Source organism: Acomys minous (genome assembly GCF_964271855.1).
Source record: "Acomys minous genome assembly, chromosome: 9".
Taxonomy (NCBI): domain Eukaryota; kingdom Metazoa; phylum Chordata; class Mammalia; order Rodentia; family Muridae; genus Acomys; species Acomys minous.
This window is the reverse complement of record NC_140490.1, coordinates 26,149,428-26,168,005: the sequence shown is the minus strand read 5'-3', so window position 1 is coordinate 26,168,005 and position 18,578 is coordinate 26,149,428. Positions and strand designations below refer to the sequence as shown.

The 18,578-nt window shown below is 45.3% G+C and overlaps 1 protein-coding gene across 17 annotated transcripts in view; it reads left to right on the top strand.

The window, feature by feature from the left end:
• Window positions 1-10,555, top strand: part of THRB (thyroid hormone receptor beta) — a 337,445-nt gene extending 326,890 nt beyond the window's left edge. For all 17 annotated transcript variants that reach the window (XM_084794673.1, XM_084794677.1, XM_084794688.1 and 14 more), the window contains 2 exons: window positions 2,906-3,164; window positions 5,828-10,555. In XM_084794673.1, coding sequence (XP_084650799.1) covers window positions 2,906-3,164; window positions 5,828-6,069 — 501 coding nt within the window. In that variant the 3' untranslated portion in view covers window positions 6,070-10,555. The remainder of the gene's footprint in view (window positions 1-2,905; window positions 3,165-5,827) is intronic.
• The last annotated feature ends 8,023 nt before the right edge of the window (window positions 10,556-18,578 follow it).

Genomic DNA, 18,578 nt, shown 5'->3' with positions numbered 1-18,578 from the left:
GCCACTACAGGGTGTGGGCAAGAATCCTGATCAGGTGTGCCGCTGTCTTCTGACCCACGATGACATCTGCACTGGTATCTCTTAGAGCCATTGGGGTGTTCAAATAGGACCAAACATGTAGTGATGTCCTTCTGCCCTGCCTGAGTGGCAAGTACTGCTCACACTATTTCTTTTCTCTGACTCTCCGGAACTTTCCCAGTAGGCTAACCAGCCAGCTAGCTCCAGCAATTCACCTGTCTCTCCCTCCCCTGCCCTGGGATTACAAGTGGGTGCCACCACACCTGGCTGTAAAAGGTGAAACGCCATGGGTTCTGGGAATGGACTTCAGGCTTAAGCAGCATATACCGACCATATTGCCTCCCAGGCTCAATGTGGTCATGACATTCCCATCATGCCTCAGGCTTTCTGAAACCAGTAAGGCTGACTGTATCTCCTGGAGAACTTCTCCCTTTGGGATGCCAGACTACCTGCTCTCATACCTTCACCGAGGCCCAGAAAATTAGCCTGTGGAGTCAGCACAGACTATAGTGAGCCTCTTCCATAAGCTTCAGAGTGATGTGCAACTCTACCTCAGCTGAGAGAACAAAGCCTCCTCATGGAGGGAGGATGACCATCATGGCCTTAACTTCCAGCTCATCCATGCTGTGAGTTTGCAGTGAGGACCACCCAGCTGGAACGCAAGTGACCTCAGATAATGGATGGAAGAAACTTCCTGTTGCCTACTTTCGAGTGTCCATAGAAGTCATACTCAGAAGGACAGAGCAGTGAGCCAGGATAGGAATGGAGACAGGAAAACCACTGGCCTCCTTCTGACCTTTAATATTTTCTAATTAACACTAATGGACATTCTAGAGGATGAACAAGCACGGCACCTGTTCTGAATTACTTTCTGTTGCCATGACAAACATAGCCAAACGAAATCTGGGAGGGGAAAGGGATTGTGTGACTTACACCTCTAGGCTTCTGAGTGGTTCTTGTCAAGGGAGGGCTCTGCAATGTGTGAGCATTACCTGGGAGCTTGGGAGACACAGAGGGTGGTACCCACGAGCTGCACCTGAGGAGCCCACAGAGAGGCCTGGAGGAGCTGGAATGGTTCCTGTTGTGCTTTCTCCATCCTGTCCTTCCTGTCACCTGCCACCAAGCTTGGCCTGCACAATTCCAGCTCCCCCAAGAGCCAGGAATCCAAGGATATAAGCACAAGTCAGGACTTAAAACCAAGTCACTAAGTGAGAGGAACAACAGACTTGGCAGGCATAGATGCCTGCTTTGCGTAGAGAAGTATACATAGTTTTAAGCTGAGCTATGAGGGGCTGAATAGCGAACAGACGTGTGAACTGCTTGGTGTGTCCCAGCAGCTCAGCAGAACTGCCTTCAGTTGCATGTACTTACCTAAATGGGGACTAGTCAAGAATTTCCATCTCCAAAAAGAAGCAACAGCCATTTCTAGGAAGACTTAGACATTATGTACAATTTACACAGTCATTGTTTATGGGAATTTCACTGTAGCTCTGTATTGAGAGGTGTATGTTGGCCTTAAAATGTGAGAGGGCTAGTTTTAAATCCCAGTCTCATCTACACATACTGGCATGGTTCGCTTTGAGTTGCCTGTTTGTCACGCATGTGAATGAAACTGAAATAGAAATGTTTACCTTACTGTGTATTACAGTGGAGTTTAACTGAGATGACTGTAAATCTTGGCAAGAAACCCAAGATGTAAGAGTTACTCAGACCCCTTTCAAATGACATTGAATTCTTCTAGAACTTTCTCTCCAATGCCAGAAAATAAATTTCTACTTTTTCCATTTTGCTGCACAAAGTTCTATTGTAAAGTGTATTAGTCCATTGTCATAAAACCTAATTAACTTGGTGGCCACATGAGCTTAAGATGACCCTGAATTCTGAGCAGAAATATCTCATTTGCCCATTGACTCTGATTTCTGAGTCAATAGAAACATGGGAGGCAGGATGCCAGGATTCTGGCTTCACCTCTGCCCTTGGTTTGCTGGCTGAGCATAAGCAAAGCTTGTGTATGTCTCTGGGCCTCCTTGGTCACTTGCATCTGGCTGCAACCTTCTAGTTTTGTACCTCCTGAGAAGTCTAGCTGTCAGGTGACCAGTAGAGCAACACACAATAAAAAGATGAGGTGTGAATTCTGCTCAGCACCGCATTGAAGAGCAACTGCAATACAACAGCAAGCCAAGGGCTGACTAATGGAGGCTTCTGAGTGGCTGTAACATCAGTTGGAGGCCTGCGCAAAAAGAAACGTAAACTATTGACATGGGCCAGCTTGGAGTTTTTAAAATAGTGATTGAAGGGCTGGAGAAATGGCTCAGCGGTTAAAGAGCACTGGCTGCTCTCCCCAGAGGGCCCCGGTGCAATTTCCCAGCACAGAAGAGGCAGCTCACACTCATCTGTACCTCGAGTTCTAGGGATCCAATGACCAGTCCTGGTGCACACACATATGTGCAGGCAAAATATCCATGTACACTTGTTTAAGTAGTCGAAGTCTGGGCATGGTATTACATACCTTAGTCCCAGAGGCGAGAGGAATGCCATTAGTTTGAGGCCAGCTTAGTCTGCACAGTGTGTTCCAAACCAACCAGTACACCACAGTGAAACTCCATCTCAAAACAAACAAGAAAAAAGATGGGTTGGGGATTTAACTCAGTGGTAGAGCACTTGTTTAGCAAGCACAAGGCCCTGGGTTTGGTCCTCAGCTCTGGGGGAAAAAAAAGACAAAATAACAAACAAGAAAAGATGGCCCGTAAGCATCCCTCTCAGTAAAGAGTGAGAGAACGCAGGCTCAGAGAACCTAGATTGGTCACAGAGGCTGTCTGGTTGCTTTCCCAACAGCCTGGCTGGTGTTCCTCTCTTGCTCTCTGCTGATGTACTCTCCTCTTTTCAGCTGCCATGTGAGGACCAGATCATCCTCCTCAAAGGCTGCTGCATGGAGATCATGTCCCTTCGAGCTGCGGTGCGCTACGACCCAGAGAGCGAGACTCTAACCCTGAATGGGGAAATGGCGGTGACACGGGGCCAGCTGAAAAATGGAGGTCTTGGGGTGGTTTCGGATGCCATCTTTGACCTGGGCATGTCTCTATCATCGTTCAACCTGGATGACACGGAAGTCGCCCTGCTTCAGGCCGTCCTGCTGATGTCTTCAGGTGAGTGAGCTGACACTCTCAGTGGATGTGGAAAGAGCTTCGGTGGGGAATGGGGGGAAGCGGGTGGCTCTGTCCTTAGTCACATCATGTAATGGGCTGTCTGTCTCCCTTTAGCCTCAGAGTCTTAGCTGGCTCTCCTTCAGGAAGAAACTGTGGGAGTCTGTTGACAGGCAGCTGAATGGCCAGGGGTGGGGGAATCTAATCTGATGCTATATAGCTCTGGCTGGCCTGGAACTCACTGCACAGACTACATTGCCGTCTAACTTAGATGATTTCTGAAACTGTTTATGGAAATAGTCATAGCTGTGGCGTTTCAGAAGTGTGTGTTCCCTTGGCCTTGGATTCTGACAGAGCTAGCTTTAAATCCGAACCTTACCGGCAAAGCATTCATATTAAGCCCCAGCAAGCATGTTACCGTCCAGCTACCTGAGTCTGCATGTCTCTAAGTAAAATTGAAATTAGAATATTTGCCTCACTGTATTACTGTGACGATTAACTAAGGCAACTGCAAATCTTGGCATGATGCCCAGTTCGGGTAGAGAAAGGGCACAGAGGCAACTGAAACCCTATAAAATGATCCCTTTGGTAGCCAGTCCGTCCACTCTTGCCTGCCTCTGGCTTTGCGTGTGCCCATAGGTGCAGATGCCAGTGATGGTACCATCCTGTGGAACTCACAGCTCAGGTTTTAGTTTCTTCTTACTGTACAGCACACCAACCCAAAATTGAGTGCCTAGGACACCCAAGATAGGCAGAGCCAGAGCTGAGCTGTGGTGCACAGCTGTGGAGGTTGCCCCTAGCAGCCTCCCCTCAGGAAAAGTACATAGCTGCTGGGTCCCAAGAGGGAGAGATTCAAGTACACGAAAGCAAAAGCTGACCACACAGCATCACTTCAGCCACATTCTATTAGCCAACAGTCCTAGCTCCTGCCCCCCCTCCCCATTCAACAGTCCACCTTCCCAGACACCACCTGGGGGGACATGATGCTGTCTTTAACCTAGCTCCCAACAGTGGAGGTTTAATGACAGCTGACACCGTCCTCTGTTTATTTGCATCATAATAAATAGATAAATGCAAAGTGAACAGCCTTATTTAGTGGAAGCTAGTTTTGAAATACAGAAAATTGCTTGAGGATGCTCCCTTCATTTCAGGTTTTTATTTCTTTAGTACTTGTCTTTCTGTTCTGTCACTCTTTGCTTAATTTACCCATATCTCCCTGTGGATCCGTTACACTTCAAGGTCATGGATGTGTCTAGCCAATGTCCAGTAGACTCCAAGAAATGCTGCCTGGATATATGGCCAAACACAGCCACAAAACTAGAGTCACAGATACTTTGAGAGCCCTTTATTGAGCGGAAGCTTTCTACATATTTTTAAACTGATCTAGAAATTAATGTGGAAATACAGACAGAACGGCACACTGAACTAACTCCCTTGGTGACTTTGGACAGACTCCAGAGGCTCCATTTTTCCCAATATCTGCTGTTCTCACCCTGGTATAATGCCCTTTCCTGTGACTTGCTTTTAACCAATAGAATCCAACGAATTCAATGTTACCTCACGTGGTGTAACATAAAGTCATTCTACAAGGGGCTTAGTGACTTCAAGAGATTGACACCCGTGCAGAGAAAGTTCAGACAGTATCCAGGCTGCAACCAGTAGTCACTTGTCCCTGAGTCCTTCAGGGAACACAGAGAGTCTTCAGAGAAATAAGATTTGGAGCCTCTCTGAGGGCTGCCTTTGTGATACAGCCACTCTCCAAAGGGACCCATTGAAATAGAAATTGAACACATGTGGGAATTATTTCCATGGAGGGAATGAACACAGGTTTTAGCTAAGTCATTACTGGTACAAAGACACTTTTAAATAATGTTGACTTACATAGGGAGAAAGCTATTTCTTCCATAATTTCTTCTGATTGCCCTAAATAAGTCAGAAGGAGAGAGTCGGTGTGATGCTAGTCTCACAGTAACAGCGCTCCAATACTTGTTACCCTGTCTCTAACAAGAAAGTGCTAAAGGGCACAAAATCCTCATCCAGAACCTTTGGCTTTAATAAAGAAACTTTTAATATTCAATAAGTTGTTTCTCCATGCATTTGTTTTCATAGTTATAACCTGCTTATGAACAATAGATATTGTTACTGTGTAATAAGACATTTATTCTGGAATAAGTCAGTAAGGGAAAGGGATAGATGGCAGATATATCTGTTTTCCCATCACTATGACAAAGCACTCTGTAAAACCAACTTGAGGGATGGAAGATTTACCTTGTCCCATGGTTCCAGAGGCTTGTGTCCACAGTGAGCTGACTCCATTGCCTTTGGGCCTGTGGTCAGGAAGAGCATCATGGCAGGATGCATGGGTGAAATGGAGCTGCTCACATGGTGGCTACCCGGATGTTATCCATCCCAACACTGCACCCCACCTCCACCAGATCTAACCATCTCAGCACTGCACCTCCCACCCCTACCAAGCTATTCATCCCAACACTGCACCCCACCCCCACCCCAGCTATCCAACCATCACCATGGTCTCTGGTATTCTACGACCCATGCTACATTCTCACTCATTCCTAGCAGCAATGAAGTCCCCAGATCTGGAACTGAATCAAACAAGCTCCCTCCTTCCACCTCTGAATTTATATCCATCTTCCTCCTCCCCTCAGATCGCCCAGGGCTGGCCTGCGTTGAGAGAATCGAGAAATACCAAGACAGTTTCCTGTTGGCCTTTGAACACTATATCAATTACCGAAAGCACCATGTGACACACTTTTGGCCTAAACTCCTGATGAAGGTGACAGACCTGCGGATGATCGGCGCCTGCCATGCCAGCCGCTTCCTCCACATGAAGGTGGAGTGCCCAACGGAGCTCTTCCCGCCTCTCTTCTTGGAAGTGTTCGAGGACTAAACGGGCTGGACAGGTTCATTCCTGCAGCGCTGCTGGTGTCCGTTTCATTCCACCTCTAGCTCTTTCTGTTCTTGTTTCCTTGTTTCTTTGTGTGGGTGGGGTCATCAAGGGGTCAAGGGGTCATCAATGGCATTTGACTCAGATGAAGTTGTCCTTTGAATGTGGGTCTTTGTAACCATTGCATCTTGTCCTCCAGTCCTTAGTGGGAATGCTTTGAAGGGTTTACAGCAGTGGAGGTTACGTGGGGGGACAATCATTATTTCACCAGCACCAAGCCATCACCAGCTCCTATCTGTCCCTGCTCAGACTCAAGCAAGCCAGATGGCACTGCAGAAGACTAAAGAGGCCTTAAAACCGAGACCACAGTCATCTTGATCCAACACGATCCAGTTCTGATGTTTGCAGAGGCCACCTCCACTTGAACGTGGCTTTTGACTTGTAAGGGGGAAGGAACAGTTTCTACTCAGGAGCTCACGTTTTCCAGCTCCCATTACTCTCCAAGCAGCCTGACTTGGAATGTGTGGGAGTGTCCGTACCGTAACAAATCAGCTTTCCTCTTTGTGGCCTTTCGTAACCTTGTGATTTACTTCAAGTTGCGCAAGAGTGCGACTTGGCAAACATGCAGGTATTTGACTGCTTTGAGGCCATGAGGGAAGTCTTTTTCTCAGCATGCCCATAGAGTTTAGAAATCGTCATCAACGTTATAAGCGTAGTTTCCAAAATGCAAGTGGTATTACCTCAAGCAGAAAGGCGCCCTCACAGCTTAGATAGACTCAGAAGCCATTCCCACAAAGCTCAAACCTGTTTACAGAGTGCTGTCCCGTTATGAAGGCCTGTGAGCCAGGCCTCTCTCCCCGACTCACAAAGGTCTTATCCAGGCTGCGTCTGCTGAGGTGATGATGTTTCCCTGTGGACCCGGATCTTCCAATCCGGGAGAGAAATTCTAATCTTGTTTGGAAATTTCCCTGGGAAAGATCGGCACATGAATAATGTGGGTTCAAAGGTAAAGAACTGCCCCTGAGTGTAGGCTGTCCAACGAGGGAGGGATGCCTCCCTTGGTTTTGGATCCACAAATGCTTTACTTACAATTATCTCCCAGTCCCCATTCGTCCCTCACCTTCCTGCATTCTGTGGCACAAAACAGCTTGACTCTCAGAACACTAACTCTAATGTAGCTTACACACCATCACCCCGGCAGATGCGCCTCCTAAAACACTGCGGCCCATGCATAGGAAACACCGTTACCTGCTGCCCAGCCTCCCCCGATGACAGTGTAGAGCAGATGTTCCTGAGAAGCAAGCAGTGACAACTTACCCGAAAATGGGCAAAGAATGCGCCCATGCAGCTGAATGTACCCACTCTTTGCTGGCATCGCAGAGGTGAACAGTCCCTGGCCTGCCTTTCACTGCCTTAGCCTGGGAATGCCGGGAAAAACAAGCCATATCAAGCGAGAGTTACCTAAAACAAAGGAAGTCACTGTGAAAAGCAAGGAAACTCGCTTGCTTTCACTGGGCTGGGTGGAGCATACTTTGGCCTCACTGGAAGTCAGGGTGCCTGAGTACTAGTTTGTGCTCTGCAGCCTAGTCGATTTAGGACCTTACAATTTCAGGTTTTCTTACCTGGTAAATCAGTTGATCTCTGAAAATCCCTCTCCTCTTCTCTATTGTGTGACTTTCCAGTAAAAGGGGGGGGGGGGAGGGGCAGTCCTGGAGAAATTCCTTTCATATTCAAGTGTATAGCTTTATCATACAAAAAGCAAGGCCCATTCGCAGTCAAGTAATGTATTTGGGAATTTGATTCAGAGGAAGGGGGCGGTGGCCTTGGAGGAGTGGAGGCGCAGTGCTCAAAGTCCCAAGAACCAGTGGAAATAACCTAGGAAGAGGCCTGTGCACTTAGCCTGACTTCACAGATAAAGACGACAAGGACACCGCTGTGGACACACCCATGTAGACTTGGTGTCACGATTGAAATAGAAGCAAGACATCCCATAGATTCATGTTCAAACATGTATCGAGGGTTTGCTTTCCCAGGCAGCCTGTAGTCAGCCTCCTCCCTCCCTCCCAGACTTCCTTACACACCTCTCTCTGCCCAGACAGTAAAACCGGGCTTGCTGTGAAGCCTGTTCTCCTTACAAAGAGAGCAGGAGGGAGGCAGGTGAGTCCTGCACAGGCACACAGACTCCTGGGCACCAGTTTCTCAGGAAGTTTCCCAAATCTGACAGGTTCTGAAGGACATCTGACACCTGGATTCTGGCATTAGTACAGGGTTGGACCCAGAGTCATTCGGAGCTCTAGTTAAGTCCTCCACAACCCAGACAGCTCCAGCATCACCACCCAAGGGGCAGACCGTGCTCTAGCAAGTATGTTGAAGGCTGAGCATTCACAGTGAACAAGACACGCAAGCTTCAGTCTGATGGCAGCAAGGCGCAAGAGCAGTGGGTCAGGATGACTCAAGCCATGCTTCGGGAAACTCCATTTTATGAAACTAGATTGTGAGAGATTTGCTCCCAATTTTTTTTTGTTTTGTTTTCTTTAAAAAAAAAAAAATTTTTTTTTTCTTCTTGTCCAGACTTTCAAATCAAGTGTGGGCGTGGTGGAAAGAACCTTCACACTGCTCCACTGTGGGGAGACATTCCAGTCAAGGAGAGCATGCCCATCAGCTGGGATGCTCGCTTACAAATCATATTTATGGACAAGAGGGCTGTGCACACGTAACAGACATATGCGTGTGTGCACATTGTGTGTATGTGTTTGTTCCCTCAAGTGTACTTTGCACTTCAGTGTCAATGTGCAGAACTTCCAGAAACTGGAAGGGGAAAACAAAAAAAAAAACAAAAAACAAAAAACTTCTCTATAATTCTGCTGAAAAACACCATGTGCCGCCTCTGAGCTTTTTCTAATCCGATGAGCCTCAGTCCTCAGTGATGCGCTTGTGTGTTGAAGCCACAGCCCAGCGCATCCTCCCCACCCACCCACCTGTGGCCCCAGGACCACCTCTGCCTCCCTCCGTCCCAGTACAATGGGGAGGGCTGGGCTCACTCTGCTCTGCAGTGTCCTTCTCACATGACCTGCAGCCTGGCGCCCAAGCCTTGGCCTCCTCACACTCAGCTCTCCCCAAGCCAGCCTCATGACCTGCTGGGCCTCTTCAGAGCATGCCATTGTCAGTAAGGCATCTTTATTCTGTGGAACTCACACCTGTCCATGTCATACTGACCTTTTGCTGCATGAGTCATAAATGATGATGAAATCAGCCTCAAGGATTTTGAGACGTAGCCAGCGTTTTGTAAGGCTAAACCTTTTTCATGAACTTAATTTAAATGAATAACCAAACCACAGGTCCTCTTCAAAATGAGAGATGATAGACAATCGAATCTCTTTGCCCTTTGCAATGGCGACGGCATCAGGTCCTAAAATAAGCTCATAATTTTCCTGTTATTTTAATAATATGGAAATATTAGCATAGTGTTTCTTTTGATAGTGATAGACTGATCCATATTTAAATTTTATAGAGAAGAAATTTTATTGTACTGTGATGTAGATATTTATTATCCAGGTGAGGATTTGCCCGGTGTGTATTTTTTACAACTTAAACATTTTACTTTAATCTTTAAAAAAAAAAAAAGACATTAAAAAACATATACATACAAAAAAAAAAAAGGCTAGGGAGAGAAAAAAAAAAGGTTTGGCCTTATCACAGAATTTTTACTGTGTTGTATAAATGTTTGCAAGTGAAAAAAATTACACATTTCTAGTGTGTCTCCACATTATTTTATGCCGCCTTCAGGAGCAATATTGTGCAAGTAAACACTATTTGTGGCTTTCTGTTGCACAGCTCAAGCTGACCCATCTTATGCACAAGACAATCAAATGTGTGAGTCTTTCCTCTGAGGATGTAGACAATACTCAACAGAGCACAATGTGAAACATAGGAAGAGACTGCAGGCATGCTGATGTGCTGCTGAAAGGGAGATGATCAGGGTGTGAATGTGGCCCTGGGCCATTTCCTCCCTTCGATTGTTCCTTGTGACCTTGGCACCTTTCACTTGACATCATATAGCCAAAGTAGTTCTCCGTGTTTTCTTCAGAGAAGACCATTCTTTCCCTGTATTGTTTTCATGCCCCGAGAATCAGAAAACAAAAATAAAAACAAAAAAAATAAAATAAAATAAAATAAAAAACAGAACAAAATGAGACAAAGGTCTAGATGGAATAGGGAGGTTTACAGTCAGTGGAAGATCTGTGTTTTGCAAACAGTGTTAAGTGATATTGCTATTGCTAGATTGGTAATATTTTTTTCAGCCTAAAATTGTTGGAATCTGTGATCAAAATGTTTTAAACTATTCAAAAAGAAAATTTGTATATTTGGAAAAATGGATTTTTACATAGCTTTTGTATGCAGATATTAAATTGTAATTATGACTATAGTGGGCGTAGATACTCATAAGCTTAAATTCTAAAAGAGAAAAAAAGAAAAAGCTTACAATGGATGTATTTGCCTGCCTCTCTCTCCCTTTCTTTCTTTCTTTTTTTCTTTTTTTTTTTTTTTTAATATTTCTGGATAGAAGGGGCTGCCTGTTCATCCCTCATCAACACTGAGGTAGGGAAGGAATTTCACATGCCAGGTGCATCTAGTAAGATGAATAGGTTTACTTTCGGGGAGCATGTGGAGGGAAGGGAGATACACAGACAAACTGACTGCAAACATCATCAAATCAGGGACTCAAAAGATCCAGCAGAAATCTAAGGAAGCTCCGATAAGGTCAGTTCTCAAAAAAAAAAAAGGACAGAGCGGAGGAGAGTGCGCCTCAGGTAACAAGTAACATGGTAAAGATTACGCCGTCAAATTGGGGCTTGCATACAGGAAAAACCAACTGGGGAGGTTGAAGCAGTCAACTAGAGTTTTGGCCTAAACACTCTCTCCAAGGCTGAACCTTCCCACAGCTGAACTCCAGCTTCTGTTTCCCGCTGTGCATGCTTCTCTGTCAGGGGCTAAGCAGCTAAGCCCTTTGATCCTGAAAAGATGCCCAGGAGTGATTTATCTCCCAGCTGTCCTCAAGGACATGGTATTTTTACTCTTAGACTATTTTGCCCTCCCAGTCACAGAACTGGGGGGAGGGGGCAGCCCATCCCTGAACAAGAAACCTTGGGGGACACTTTGATTTAGGCATGCTTGCTTCTGAAGGGGGGGGGGCTATACCACAGAACAGGGAGCGGTTCAATCAAAGGTCATTTTTTTTTCCTGAATATTTGTTTGATACTTCATAGAAGCCAATGGAACTATTTTTCCTAAATGAAACTTCACTTAGTTTGAGGACATTTTGGGTGATAAGGGATATAGTAAAGTGAAGGTCATTGTCTTCTTTCAGGCTGCTTACAACTGTGTATTTTCATACAAGGCATTATTTAATTTTAAATCCTAACATTCCTTTTCATTTTTTGTACACAATGAGTTGCCATGAGGAAGGGAGACATGTGTAGAAAAGGACAAAAAAAAAATCTTCAAAATAACAAACTAGAACACTCTAGTACTCACAGGTGGGATGAGGCGAATGCCACACATCAGTTTTACTTGGAGTCACACAGAGATGCTTCCGTACTCATAGCTCCACACCTTCCTGTGTCAGGGGCTCCAAGTCTGCCAGTGGGTACTGGAGCCCTAAAGAGATCTTGGGTCTCGGCTCACTGCCTGCCCCAAAGCCAAATGGGACATATCACCACATGGAGTGCCCGTGATCCCTGAGGGACGTTCACTGCTAAGTGAACTACTACTTCGACTTTTCAGAAAACTCACCTGTTTTCCCCACACCTTGATAAGACATCATTCACTGCTTGCTTGGCACTTGGGAGTCCCAACAGTTCGGTGTTTGTACTCCCCGGCCCCAGATCTTTACTGTAATGGTGGGTTGTGTAGAACTGGCCAGCCTTGGAGGAACACCAACTCTATCCTAGGAATCAAGCTTCACCCCTCACTCTGCCTCTAGTCCTCCAAAGCACCTGAGAAAACATGAGTTTTCTGATGGCAAGGCAGTGCAACCCTGCTGTGGCTGCTTGCTGCTTTCCTTCCAAAACTGCTTACCTACCCCACCCCCAAAACAAACAAACAAATAAACAAACAAAAGCCAATGTACCTGAAGAAAGGCTGCCTCACCCCTCCGTAGACTTGATCTGTTGCACACACACTCTTTGGGGTTTTAGTGTGAGTGGTGATTTCTCTTTGAGGCTATTATGTATTGTCCCAGTGGCTTCTGGAGGCCTAACCAAAAGGTAATTTGTTTTTGTTTTTGTTTTTGTTTGGGTTTTTTTTTTTTTGAGGCAGTCTTGCTGCCTGTGTAGCGCTGGATAGCCTTGAATTCACAGAACACTGCCAGCTTCTCTCAGCAACTGCTGCTAGTAAAGGCATGCACCACCGCACTAACTGAGGTATTTTGTCTTGTAAGCATTTGACAGTCAAGTTTGGGGAAAGCTATGAGATGTGATGGGAGGATTCATAATAATGGAGGTTAGGAGTCATGAAACAGGGAGATGAAGAAAGAAGATGACAGAAGTCTTCGCCTTCTAAGAGGAGACAACATGCTGTACCACTCTCAACTTTAGAGGATAAAATTATTGGCAAATGAATGGTGCAGGTGAAATTCTTGGGAAAAGGGGATTGGATCATATTTATATGGAACTAAAGGGCCCCAGAATTAAAGGAATCCAATAAGCACAAATATCCCTTGCTCTATAGGCTTCTGGGGCTGGTCTGTCAAGTTTCAAAGAATCAAGGGGGTTTTTTAAACAATATTTGTATTTATTTTTTAACAATTTCATGTATGCAGGTAATCTTGATCATATTCCTCTAGCCTTCTTCTTCTCACTCTGCCCCCTACAACAAATCTCCCTCCCACTTTCACATCCTCTTCTCTTTTGTTAACAATGATGATGATGATGATGATGATGATGATGATGATGATGATGGTGATGATGATAATGACTGGGACCCCAACACTGTCCAAGGTAAGGAGGCTCTGGACAGTTTCACCAGCCCTTTTGAGGATTGAAGCTGCTAGAAAATACTGCTTTTCCCTCTGTAGTCAGGCCCAAATATTAGAAACTTCAGGAGATTTTTTTTTTTTGCTTTGCTTTTCAAAGTCTTCTTTCTTTCTTTCTTTCTTTCTTTCTTTCTTTAAAATTATTTTTGAATCCTGCTACTTTTCTGAATGTGTTTATCAGCTGTAGGAGTTCCTTGGTGGAATTTTGGGGGTCACTTATATATACAATCATATCATCTTTGAACAGGGATACTTAGAACTCTTCCTTTGCAATTTATAGCCCCTTGATCTCCTTTAGTTGTCTTATTACTGTAGCTAGAACTTCAGTAGCCCTCCTGTTATACAAATGACAAACAGGCTGAGAAAGAAATTAGAGAAGCAACACCCTTCAAAAGAGCCACAAATAATATAAAGTATCTAGATGTAACTCTAAGCAAGCAAGTGAAAGATCTGTATGACAAGAACTTCAAGTCTCTAAAAAAAGAAATTGAAGAAAATATCAGAAGATGGAATGTTCTCCCATGCTAATGGATCAGTAGGATGAACATAGTCAAAATGGCCATCTTAACAAAAGCAATCTGTAGATTCAAGGCAATTCCTATCAAAATAACAACACAATTCTTCACAGACCTTGAAATAACAATTCTCAATATAAAAAAAAAACCCAAGTATAACTAAAACAATCCTATACAATAAAAGAACTTCTGGATGTATCTCCATTCCTGACTTCAAGCTGTACTACAGAGCAATAATAGTGATTAAAACTACATGGTAATGGCATAGAAACAGACTGGTTGATCAATGGAATAGAACCAAAGACCCAGAAATAAACCCACATACCTGCAGACACTTGACTTTTCTTTCTTTTCTTTTCTTTTTTTTTTTTTTCAGACACTTGACTTTTGACAAAAGAGCCAAAACCATACAATGAGAAACAGAAAGCATCTTCAACAAATGGTGCTGGTCTAACTGGATGTCTATATGTAGACATCTATATTTATCACCCTGTACAAAACTCAAGTCTAAATGGATCAAAGACCTCAACGTAAAACCAGAAACACTAAATCTATTAGAAAAAGGGAGTAGGGAAGAGCCTTGAACTCATTGGCACAGGAGACAACTTCCTGAACAGAACACAAACAGCTCAGGCTCTAAGATCAAAAATTAATAAATGGTACTTCATGCAACTGAAAAGCTTCTGTAAAGCAAAGGACACTGTCAATAAAACAAAATGGCAGCATAGAGATTTGGAAAAGATTTTCGCTAACCCTACATCTGACAAAGGGCTAATATCAAAAATATATAAAGAACTCAAGAAATTAAATACCAACAAACCAAATAACCCGATTTAAAAATGGGGTACAGAACTAAATAGAGAATTCTTAACAGGAATATTGAATGGCCAAGAAACACTTAAAAGAAATGTTCAACGTCATTAGTCATCAGGGAAATGCAAACCAAAACAACTCAGAATCCATGTTACACCTGTCAGAATGGCTAAGATCAAAAACTCAAGTGACAGCTCTTGCTGATGAGGATGAGGAGAAAGGGGAACATTAATACATTGCTGGTGTGAGTATGAATTTGTACAATCACTTTGGAAATCAATCTGTCACTTTCTCAGAAAACTGGGAATAGGGCTACCTCAAGACCCAGCTTTACCACTCTTGAGCATATACCCAAAAGATGCTCCAACATACAAGGACCTTTGCTCAACTATGTTCACAGCAGCTTTATTCATAAAAGCCAGAAACTTGAAACAATTTAGATGTCCCTCAACTAAAGAATGGATAAAGAAACTGGTGCATTTACACAATGGAATACTACCCAGCTATTAAAAAGAAGGAAATCATGAAATTTGCAGGCAAATGGATGGAACTAGAAAAGCCCATCTGAGTGAGATAACACAGACCCAGAAAGACACACATGATAAAGTTAATTAATTAATTAATTTTTAAATGAACTCACACAAAAAAAAGAAACTTCAAAAGATAAAAAGGTTTCAGAGTATGACTAGATGCTAATTATTTGGGATTGCTCAAAAAAATTTACAATAACTATGACTCTGTAGAAGAAATGTAAAACAAAAGATTAAAAATTCCAGAAGGGAAGCTAGAGACACCAGGAAAGGAAGAGGGAAGAACTCCCCGTCCTACGTAAGTGATTAGGAAGGGAGTCTTTGCCCAAGCACTGGGACCCTGACTTTGGACCAAGAACTGTTCCTAACCATCATACCCTATAGTGGCCCTCCTGAGGGAAACCCTACAGAGATGAATGTACAAGGCTCACGTGATAATTTATCAGGCCCTCTTCCTGGACCAGCCCAGTATCCAGTTCCATAAAACTTCAGCCATGAGCCCAGCCAGGCTGCTGAACCACTCCAAGACAGCAGCCAAGTTAAGGTCACCAGACTCAACTAACCGGATGGGGACACAACAGGGTATGATTTTCACGATGTTGCAGTGGATACAAACAGGGTTCTCCCCAATACTGACCTGGGAGGAGAGCTGGATCTGGCCCTTCTGGCTTCAGACAGAGGGAGCTCACAGGCAGCACTTCCAAGCAGGCGCTGACAATGCAGAAACAACTTGTGGCCACTGTGAATGAGTCACTTGAGCAGCTTCAGCTCTAGCCATGGCTGATGCCGCCCCTGAGACCACAGCTGATGCCTCCCCTGAGACCACGGCTGATGCCGCCCCTGCGACCATGGCTGATGCTGTCCCTGCGACCACAGCTGACACCTGCTCTGATCCTCCACTCTGAGGCTGGTAGTGGAGACTTTTGGCCTCCACTCTGGGTTCTGATGCCACCAAAGTTCACACTTGCTAAAAGTGGCTGATGCAGTGTAATCCATCAGACCTGAAGAGGTATTATATGGAAGTAGCTTTGCTCAAGATAAATCCAGGTATTCCCGGAGCTACAGTTGTCACTTTGGCCAGAACAATATGGGTCCAAATGTCTCAGCCAAGGGACTTCAGCACAAAGTGCGGACCTTCTGGCATTTGCCCAAACACTTAGGTGAGGCAAAGGCAAAGCCCTGTCTGTGCGCACAGACAACCAGCATGCACTCGCCAGAGTCCATGTCCATGGGGCCCTCTAGAGAGTATGTTGAGGATGGGAGCGCTCCTCACCTAAGCTGGAAGGAAAATAAAAAACAAAGAAAAATCCTGGCCCTACTAGAAACCACATGGCTGCCAAGAGATGCAGCCACTATCCACTGCACTGTGAACCATAAGAGGAATCCGGAGAGACCCAGGGAAAGCATGGTAGCAGCCTTGGCCACCCGGATGGCAGCCCTAGAACCAGAGGGACCTCTTCAGGTCTTGGCTGCCCTGCCTAAACCTGAACTACTCCAGAGCCCAACCTATACACAGAGAAACCAAGTGGACAGAGAGGGGAGGTGCCAAAAAGAAGGCAAACCATGATAGCTCTCACCCTACGAGAGGCTGTATCTGTTATCAGATAACAGATGGTCACCAAACTCCACCAGGCCACCCCTCTGGGGGCCACCAAACTGCTCAGTTACTCAGCCCCAGCTATTCCAGATGGGGGCTCACACTTGCCCAGCCTTCACGACCAAAGCTCTCCAAAATCTGGCTAAGTTCCTAAAAGTTGATTGGAAACTAAATTGTGCCTAGAGTTCACAGAACTCGGGACACGTAAACCAAGTATGTCCTTGACTGGTGAAAAGTTGGCCAGCCTCCAACCTTTTACCCTCCTCACAGGCCCCGCAGAAGACTTCGCGCTTGCCTGGCAGAGCCTGCCGATAGTTCCAGCTTGGTGACCTTGTGGAGGTACAGAGGATCCCGACAGGAAGCCCACATGCCGAGTTCCTCACCACCCATCCACCTATCCAGTGGTGAAGGTTGCCAGTGTGACTCACCACAGCCAGCAGCTGAAGGAGGCCGCAGAAGATATTAACAGATAGGGCATCACCAGGTCCTCCAGCCCCTGAAGATAAGACTGACACTGCCTGTCGTAATTTCTCTCTGTCTCTGTCTCTGTCTCTGTCTCTGTCTCTGTCTCTCTCTGTCTCTCTCTCTGTCTCTCTCTCTGTCTCTCTCTCTGTCTCTCTCTCTGTCTCTCTGCCTCTCTCTCTCTCTCTCTCTCTCTCTCTCTCTCTCTCTCTCTCTCTCTCTCTCTCTCTCTCTCTCTCTCTCTCTCTCTTACTCCTCATAGGGAAGCCTCAAACACCAAAAGCCAGGACTTTGGGTATGGAAATTAAGAAAGACTGAAATTGGGGAACTCATAGCCAATCTAGCACCGAGACACAACCCACCTTCCAGATAGATTTCTGTAAAATACTGTATCCAGAGGTTACTGGGAGATGGCTCAGTTGCTCCTGGGGAGGAGCACCCCTAGCACTTATGAACTCACCAGTAGAGAAAAAGGGTCCATCTATCCAGGACTATGCCTGGCTGGCTGACAGCCCTCAAAGCTGCCAGAAGCCAGATGAATACCACTGTGTTTGGTGGCACTGGGGACACACTGATCCCTTCAGAGCCCTAGAAAAGCAACCATCATTGCCTACCTATCATCACAGGCAATGCTATCCCATATCCATAAAGGTTATAGTCTGGCAGGAAGCCAAAGGTCATACTGAGAAACTGATAGAACTCGGAAGTCAAGTTATACTTGAATGGCCCATATCCAGGTAACAAATTACTATACAAAAGAAACCCGTGCCTACAGTATTCTTGGTCCATTGGTCCAAACCAACCCATCTTGGTAACCCCCTCCAAAATACAAGCCTCCTAAGGTAGCAAGCCCCCAAGTTGCAATTTTCCTCCCAGGAAGTCCTTTGTTAACCTCAAAGATAAAGTCTCAAGAGAGAGAAGAAGCCAGACTTAGTGTTTGGGGTGCTAGAAAGAGTGTACTTACTGGTTGAAGTCCTAGGTCAGGACTGCCAGCTATGCCCCCCATATTATGTAGGGGTTGGAACCAATCAAACAATAAGCTCCACATCCCACTGTAACAGCTGTAAATGGGACCAACCTAAACTCACCCTGGGGGACCTCCAAGGGAAGGAAGAGTGCCTGTTTAATGTCACCAAGATGGCCCCCGGGTAGTTCCTGTAGGCAGATTCCTGCAGCCATACCCCGCAGGTCAATTCCAGGAAAGGCAGTTAAGTGTACCTGGCCTGGCCTGCTAGTCCTAACAGCTTTACCAAGTATGCATCTTCTGAACTGTTTGCCCTAGAGGAGACCCCACACCTTTATAACCTCATGCAGGCATTCATCTATAATGGGGAAGAGTGCAGGACCTACCTAAATCTAGACTCTATGCTTTCCCCACACACTGCCAGTGCCTGCTCTCATCCCCCTGATAGTGGAGCAGGCGTAGCAGGCTCTGCTGCAGGAGGACCTTCAGTCCTAGTTATGAGGGAAAAACACTTTATGGAACACAACACTCAAGTAGGCATAGATGTGGGCCATCAGGAAGAGTCTGCTTCCTGTCTGGAAGCCCAGGTACATTCCTT